At 40.1% G+C, this 8,989-nt stretch overlaps 1 protein-coding gene across 1 annotated transcript in view; it reads left to right on the top strand.

Annotated features, from left to right (window-relative positions):
• Window positions 1-2,973: 2,973 nt before the first annotated feature.
• Window positions 2,974-8,989, top strand: part of LIFR (LIF receptor subunit alpha) — a 57,564-nt gene continuing 51,548 nt past the window's right edge. Inside the window, exons 1-3 of the mRNA XM_024754651.1 lie at window positions 2,974-3,115; window positions 4,776-4,890; window positions 7,325-7,461. Of these exons, the coding sequence (XP_024610419.1) occupies window positions 2,974-3,115; window positions 4,776-4,890; window positions 7,325-7,461 (394 nt within the window). The remainder of the gene's footprint in view (window positions 3,116-4,775; window positions 4,891-7,324; window positions 7,462-8,989) is intronic.

Below are 8,989 nucleotides of genomic sequence, written 5' to 3'. Positions count from 1 at the left end.
GGTGGATTAAGTGATCTGCACTCAGTCACACCGCTAATTAGTAACGGAGCCAGGATGAGAGCCTTGGTCCACAGTACCCAGTCCCAAGCTCATCCTCAGCCGCCTCCATCCCCCGCCTGCCACTTCATGGGACACACTCCTCTTTTCTAGACAACTGTAAACTTATAGTGAGGGATTGTTTCATTTCAAGATAATGTTTAGACAGTCAGTGAATATGGTTTGTGATTACTTTGGTCATGGTTTGGTCTCCTTTATTAAGTTATTCCTGTACACGCCACGTAATTCTATAACTTTAGCAATTGGCATTTTAGACATTCCATGAATACATTTTCATTTTAATAAGTAAGCTCTGTGAAACTGCGATTGAGTAGGAAGTTATCCAGAAAATAATTGTGAACACTTTTGAAATGTATGCTTGTGCCTCGTGTATGTTTGGTCACGATCATTTGTGCTATTGGGATTCGCTTCCCGGGTTTGTGACAGTGCTCAGCAGTAGCCAGGCAGCCATCTTGCTGTCTGCTTTCACTAAGAAGCATGTTTCTTGAATCCTCTTGTTGGGTTCCAGTTATTTAGATGTTCGATCACCTTTCCTTTTTCAAGTTCCTGTTTCTCATATCTCTTCTCACATTTTCTATTTCTGTCTTTTGTGTATTCTGAAAGATTACTCAATGTTTTATCTGTCATTAGAAATCTTTTACTATCAGTCAATGTATGTAATGTGTAAGAGTTATTTTTATTTCTGATTATTCCTTTTTCATTGCATCGTCTTCTTGTTTTTATGACTATGCCATGCCCGCTCAGAGAGTACTATTTAGAGGTGATTTTCTTTTTGTTTTTTACTTTTCCTATTTCTCACATTATCCCTATTTCCTCTGGGAGTAAGCTTTATTTTCCTTTTGGTGATCCTGTTTATCCTGAATTTCTCTTCAATGATTTAGGCTTTCTTATATGTTTTATGATCCTTAGTTGTGTATCCCAATATAAAAATGAGGCAATATTAGGTCTGACAAGGAGTTTTCAGCACATTCGGAGGACTTGTTGTCTGGCAAGCTTCATTCAACAGCTGTGGATGCGAACATCATTACTCGGAGGAATCCCTCAGGTTCAGGTGTGGAAGGCTTTCCTCTTTGACACCCATGTCTTTGTTAGCTGCTCTGTGTCCTCAACAATTCTTTTATGTTCTGTAGGAGAACATTTCTGTTGGGAGTGGGGTGTAGGAGCATGTCAGAGTTGACTTCTATCAACAAATCTTGGAATCCTTGAGCTTCAGCCCCATGAATCACTGCATCCTCCTTCACGCACGCACAGAAGATTTAAGTGGCACCATATCCATCCAGTATTGTTTTTCCACCAAATCTAGTAGTCATGTTTGCCTTCTCTCTTCTCCCTATACCTCATATAATACACAAAGTACACTTATAGCACGTATATGTTGTTGGCACTATTCCAAGTGCTTTGCATGTATTTACTCATTTAATCTTGACAACAAACTTATGAGAAAAATACAGTTATCATCCCTGCTTTACAGATGGGGAAACCGAAGCACAGAGTGGTTAAGGTTACACAGTAGGTGCAAAAGCTGGGATTCAGAGCCTGGGTTTTTAACCACCACTCTTTCCTGCCTATAGTGGATTGATAAGACCCTCCATCTCTTGTACAGATCCTGAATCTGACCACCTGTCACCACCTCCACTCTTGAAAACCTTAGCAGAGGGTCCTCACCACTGATTATTTCATTTGGACTCTGGTTCTTCTGCCTCTCTTCTCCCCTAGAGTCCGTTCTCTATGTAGCAGCTAGAGAAATCTTCCCAAAGTACAGATCGGTTCATGGATCTCCCCTGATTAAAACACTCCAGTGGCTGCTGCTCGTCTCGACCTGTTAAAGCCCTTATCCTTTTGATGACCAAAGGCCCTCTGTGGCCTGGCCAGCCCACCTCCTGTCAGCCCCTCTTCCTGACCTTTGAACCTGGTAAGCTGTCCTTGTCTTAGGTCCTTGTATTTGCTCTTGCTACTCTTTCCCTGATCTTACCATGTCAGTCTTCTCATCAGTCAGATCCCAGCTCAGATGCTAGACCTTCACTCACACACTGTCATGCACATTGACTTACTCGAGTTTTTAAAGTTCGTATCAGGACCTTACTTGTTTATGTATGTGTCTCTAGAACTAGCGTCTAAGCTCCTTGAGGGCAGGGACTTCGTCTAGCTCGGTGTTGCACCTTTGGTGCCTGGAGCAGGGCCTGGCACTCGCTAGGCTGATGGGTATGTTGGGCTGAACAATGCCTCCCTCCGCTGAAGCCCCTCCCTACCACCCGCCAGATGCAGTCACCGCTCGCCTGCGCGCTCTCAGTTTTCAACAGAAATCCCTCGTCTACTGATAGTCCCTTCCCCGTTATATTTGTTGAAGTGTTTGTTACACTTTAGTCATTTGTATGTCATTGTCAATATTTTTGTCACATCTGCAATCCCCCATATGTGATTAATGACCCTAATTTTTTCTTTAAACTATTTAAATTTATGTAAAATAGAAACTTAATATCACAGTGTACATGGAAAAGAAAACCAACATTACTTGTCATGAAGAAGTGACTCTAAAAGTTAATATATACTAATTAAAATTAAAAATGCCATCTCACATATCACTTAAAATTGTCAAAACCTCAGTTTTATGCACTGCTTTTCTATACTCTAGCAGTACTGGAGTGTTGATAAATATGTGCTCAGTTATAATCTTGAATTTGAAGCCTATCCTGACCCTATAATGGATCCCGGAGCAACAGCTGTGTCCGATTGTCACATCTCCTAAAGCCAGGGTAGCTGAGTCTGGTGTCTCCGTGGCTTTAACGTGCAGCATGTTTTGGTATTTGTCAGTATCCATTTTCAGTGTTGATGTGCACAGGGTAAGGCGTGTCCTTGGACCAGTTTGAACACCATTTGAAATTCTTCTCCTCATGCAGAGCTGACTACATTGCACAGATGATGGACATTTCCTTATGTTTGAAACGACCATCCCGGATGGGGGACAGTAAAAGAATGAGGATGACTTCAAATTTCCAGTGGCTCTTATTAACAGTTCTTCTTCTATATCTAATGAACCAAGTAAACAGCCAGAAAAGAAGTAAGTGCATCAGAGTCAGAGAAAATGAACTGATTGCAATGTCATTACTGTTTTACTTAAGAAGCGATCTTGAGACTTTATTGAACGCTTCAGGTTGTGGTTAAAATCCATTTCTATGTCATTTTTTTTTTCATGTACTTCTAGTTTCTTTTAAAAAGGCCCATAAAGATAGATCTAAGTATTCTTTCCCCATTAAAAAATTAAGGTATAACTTATATACAGTAAAATTCACCCTTTTAGGATAAAGTTCTGTGAGTTTTGACAGATGCATACAGACATGTATCCACCTGCACAGTCAAGATACAGACCAGTCCGTCATTCCAGAAAATGCCCCTGCTCCTCTGCTGACAGCCCGCCATACCCACCTCCAGCCAGCACTAGTCTATTTTCTGTCTGTAATTTTGCCTTTCAGAATGTCACATAAATTAAATCCAGATATCTGCTTTAAGAAATATATGATTTGTTTTCATTTTATTTAAAAACGTTAAGAATGTTTGTAGGTGTTATCTAGCTTACTCTATAAAGAGCATTTTCATCCTTCTGCCTCTGAGTTTAGTTTTTATATTATTTCCATAATTAAAGAGGTCTTCTCTTTTCCCCCCAAATTACTACTAAATAACTTTATTATGATTACTAATGATTTCTAATGTGTTTCTAATGTTTTTGTTTTCTGTCTTACATAAAGAGCTTTATAATTCATTGCTGTAGTGAATATGATACCAATCACATGTAAAAATTAAAGAAAAAAACTTTTTAATAAAGAATTTGGGATAGAATACCCTTTTCACACTCCTAATTGCTTTTCCCCTCCCTCCCTCTTTTCCTTCCTTCCTTCTGTTCTCTCTCTTTCCCTCCCTCAAGTCCTCTCCTTTCTTTCTTTCCACTGTCCTTTTAGAATGACAGTTTTTCATTGTATAGTGCTTATGTATTCCATGATCTAATGTTATTTTATAGATGTGAGTAAATACTATTAGGACTGTAATCTTCTGAATTATTTGTTACTTTTCAGTTGTTTAGGCCTACACAAAATATATATTTTTCAGAGACTCGTGAGTTTATTACTGTTTATGTGATGTGCTTCATAAAAATCTAAAGATTGGCTATGGGATTTCTGTGTAGGTGGCAGTCTGATAACAAGCTGTGAAGCACTAGTAGTTAGGAGTACTTAGGAGCTGTGTTTGTGGCATAGGAGGTACATAGTTTTTACTTAAAGTCTTAGAGTTTTGTTTTTTTTTTTTAATTTTACTTTTTTGCAAATGGGGTCACTGGAGACTAAAATTCTCCCAGGCGCTCTCTTGGTCCCTTCATTGAATCCATATAGCCACTCCCTCTATTTATCTTAGTTGTCTGGAAGTGGAATTTTTGAGAGAGGCCTAACCCCTAAGTGGTCTAGTGGTTGACCCACTTTCATCAGTTTACTCACTAGCTTTTTTAAACCAAAGCTACAAAAAGAAATATAAAACCAGTCACCTCCTGTGACTGCAGGTTCATCTCTGCATAAAGAACATGGGCCTTCTGCAGACACATATGCTTGTACTTATGGCTGGGGACGGTTTCACTTGTTGACTTTTACAGTGCAGTTAAATTAATAAGCATTTTGTGTGCATGTGCGTGTGCGTGTGCGTGTGTGTATGTGTGTGTTTTGTTTCTCCTTCTCCAGGGACTCCTCGTGATTTGAAGTGTATAACTAACAATTTACAAGTGTGGGACTGCTCTTGGAGAGCACCCTCTGGAGCAGGCCATGGTGCTGCTTATGAAGTTTGCTTTGAAAACGGGTAATGGAAATACTTTGGTTAATTTATAGTTATAATCTGAAGGTTCTTTGTCTTTAAATTTAGAATATAAAGATTTTATTCTGGAAATTTTTAAAAGAAATTTTCAATCTTAGCTCTCTATTTTCTAAAAATCTGGATCTTTCTTCAGTCAGGATGGAAACAAACCCTTCTCCTGGCCACAACTTTGATTCTTTTATTGTGTGAATGTTGAGTATGGGAAACACTTCTCATGGGCTGTGGATTCTGATCGTCTGTGGGGAAGTTTTACTGGTCTGTCCTAAACCAGTGCCTACCTGTATCAATGAAGTTCAAGTTTGACTCTGCCTAACAGAAAATGTCAGTAATAGACAGGCACTTACTGTCATGTGAAAGGTCTGGAGTAGGCGGTTCAAGGCCAACGTGGGTGCACATGGCCATGAGAGGCCCAGGTTCCTCTTTTTCATGCTACTCAGCCATCTTGAGGGTGTGATCTCTTAGTTCAAGATGATGCTTCAGGAGTGGCTGTCATGTCTGCCTTCCAGAAAGCAGGAAGGAAATGGTTTGCTTTAGGAAGACTTCTAAGAAGTCCTGTACAACACCTCTGCTTACATCTCATTGGCAGAACTTAGTGCAGTGGCTAAACTTATTTGCATAAGAGGCTAGGTGATGTGTTCTCATAGCTGATGGCAATGTACTCGGATAAACCTGGGGCAGTGTCACTAAGGAAAGGGGGGAAGTGGACATTAGGAGGCAAGTGGTAGGTTCCGTCACACTGCCTTACCCTCTTAGGTAATCTCGGAGTGGCTGCAAGTCCCGGAGCTTGGAGTGGAAGCCTTTGGGCTGTCTGGAAGTCAGAGCACTCTCCTTGCTACTTCCTAATCCGGGCAGGGCTCTGAGTTGTTTAGCAATGCCAGAGAAGTTCAGTGCAGAGCTCCAAGCACGAGTGTGCTGATAAGTGGTCCTAATGTAAATTGACATAAATGTGGATTTAAATACATTCAGATTTTTTTCCCAGTTGGTGTACATTTGTTGAACATTAGTCTAAGTGTGATGGTAATTTATCAGCCAGGACGAGCTTGGTTTTATTGCAGAAACAACCCTCGAATCTTATGTCCTTATTTTCTGCAGTGAAAATAAAGGATTACTCCTGCTTGTGTTTTGTGTCTATCTTGAGGTCAGCTGGCATCTCTGCCCCTTTTCCCTCCCTCAGGGCCACAGGCCAGGGGGCCCTTATCTCCCAGTGCACCAGGATGGGAGGGGAGCAGAGCCTGCCTGGCTTTTAGAGCCTTCCTGGCTTTTAGAAACTGTGACTTTCACTCACTTTCTCTACAACTAATATCACATGGCCGTGCCTTGTTTCAGAGGAGCAGGGAAGTGCAGTCCTCCTGTGAATCCAGAAGGGGAGAATCCGAAAAATCTGGTAAATAGCACTACTGACCGCTGCAGAATCCACAGAGAAGAAGTTATCCTGGCTCCAGGAGTTCACGAGAAGCAGAGCATAATGAGGCTGTGGATTAAGTGCTGATGCTAATTGTCTGTGATGGTCTGAGGGAGCGTTGACTGAGGAGTGTGAGGTCCAGAGAGGCTGTCAGAAGCGTGGTGGTGGAGTAGGAATACTCAGTTTTCTCAGCAGAAACAGGACAGAAAGCCATTCCAATCTGAGAGAATATTGGGTACAATGGTATCAATGTATGAAAAAGCATGATTTAGAGAATTCGGGTGGTTTTGTGTTGCTGGCACGTAAAGAAACCCACACACGTGAGGTTAGCCGACCCTTTCAAGTCCTCAGTCCTCAATTCACTTAGGAATGTGAAGAGGCCTGTGCGGGGCAGGGCGGTGATGCAGGAGACACCCAAAGTCCTTTTGCTTGAATTAAAATTTTATGGGAAATTAGAAATGTATGTGAATAACAAAACATGTAAACACGCCCTATAGAGATACAGAGGGCCGTGGAGCCACAGAAGAAAAATTCGCTTTTGTCTGAGAGGTAATGGGTGGGAACTAGAAGCACTTTGAAAGCGGAGCTGATGAGAACATGAGAACGTTTTGTACGAGTGAACCGTGAGGCAAAACAGGAGCAGACAAGCTGGTTGAAGTCTCAGTGATGGGGACCCTGTAGTGGTCGGTCCAGAAGGGGGGGGTGGGGGGCAGGGTGTGTGCAAAGGCGGGGTTGGGCGGGGTTTGGAGGCCATGCTAAAGCCCTAAGTTTCTTGATAGAATCGTCTCTGCTTACTCTCTTGACTTTCTGATACAGTCTGGTTATTTTTCCTACCACCACATTGATGGACTTCCCATTTACCTCGCTTTTTTGCAGTCTTAAAATGCGATGTAACCTGTCATATTTTTGTATACAAAAGAACAAAGTATTTTCCACTGAATTTTGTGTTAATCAAGTTTTTATGAAAATTGCGCTCCATTTTATCTGCTAATTAAAATTTGATTTCTTATATTGCAGGTCCCATTCTTGTTATCGATTGGAGAAAAATATTAAAATCCCAGCTCTTTTACCTGGTGATCATGAAATAACAATAAACCCTTTACATGATTTTGGAAGTTTTATAAGTAAATTCACACTAAATGAAAAAAACGTTTGTAAGTATTTGAAAAGAAGATTGATTTGAAAATAGCTCAGGATGGTGCCTTTGTTAGTATTGTGCTGCTTTATAATTGACAGGAATTTACCATTCTTTTATATATTTTGTTAAACTAATATTCTCATTTACCCTGCGACCATACTTCCAATTGTGGAGCATAGCCATGATCAAGATGGAAGCAAACTCTTCCTCTGGTCAGTCAAATAGATGTCACACAAGTTAAGGTCCTTCCCATGGTTGGATTCTCTTCTCCTACCCCTCTACTTCATTGATTCCTGCATGCCTTTCAGAATTCCTCAGCCATCCTTAGGAAATAGTCTTTGACCATCCCCTCCCAGAGGAGACCCCATTCCTTTCTTAACGTTCCTTTAGGCAGTCTGTATTTCTCTTTTGTGGTATTTCTCACAATTGCATAAATAATTTATTATATAATTAGGTGCTTCCTGTGTATTTCCTCTACAAGAAAATGGGTTCCCTGAGGGCAGAGACTTTGTCTTCTACACCTAGTGTCTAGTCCAGTGCCTTGCACATAGCAGGCATTTTTTATAGATGTGTTGACCGAATGCCTAGGACGTATGCTACAAGCTGGGTGGAAGCATGAAATAAATCCAGGCTCTTGGAGATGGAAATTTTGCCATGCAATGAGACCTTAAAAACTCCAGTGGTCTTGACTCTCTTAATGGTGGGGTAGGCAGGTTTGTTGCCTTCTGACAACTATTATGGGATGGCATCATAATGATATTACAGTGAGTCTTATAAGGATGACTTATTTTGAAGCAAGGGAAAGAAAATATAAGCAACTTGGTGATCTCTCCAATTTTACAGGCAAGGTGCATGTTTGGAGTGGTCTGTGTCTGACATAGCACAGATTTTGAAAGGATAATAGCAAAGCATGCTGTCCAGGAGCTTAGAACCGGTCTCATTTTCTAGCTGAAGTATTGTCTGGGTAAAGTGCTACTTAGGGCTGTTTTCAAGATAGAGAAGAGCCATGTTTGTTATTTTCTTTCTGTAGTTGTATGTGAGATACATGTGAGATGGTTTTGTGCAGATCAGCCATGATCCCAATACCCAAGAAGAAATATTGTTAATACTTACATGTGTTCTCTATGTGTGTGTGTGTGTGTGTGTGTGTGTGTATAAACTAAAGTTTATATTACTTTATTATAGGCTTATCAGAAGATATAGGTTTTCAAGTTATTATGTAAATAAATCTACATTATAGCTGCCTAGTATTCCATTGAATGGAGGTACCTAATTACTTTGTCATTGATTTTTTTTTTAGCAAATTGTATTTTATTTTTAGCAAATTACATATTTTATTAAAAATTTTTTTTACTTATACTATTTTATTATAATCAATTACCACATCATTTTAAATAGAGGCCTTGTTAAAATTGAACTAGATTGATGTCTTTTTTTTTTTCAGTTATACATATACATGTATCTGTTCTTTTAAAAATTCTTTTCCCATTTAGGTTGTTACATAATATTGAGCAGAATTCCCTGTGCTATGCAGTAGGTCATCA

This window comes from Neophocaena asiaeorientalis, unplaced genomic scaffold (assembly GCF_003031525.2).
Source record: "Neophocaena asiaeorientalis asiaeorientalis breed wild unplaced genomic scaffold, Neophocaena_asiaeorientalis_V1.1 scaffold229, whole genome shotgun sequence".
In the NCBI taxonomy this organism is placed as follows: Eukaryota; Metazoa; Chordata; class Mammalia; order Artiodactyla; family Phocoenidae; genus Neophocaena; species Neophocaena asiaeorientalis.
This window is presented reverse-complemented; position numbering and strand designations above follow the sequence as displayed.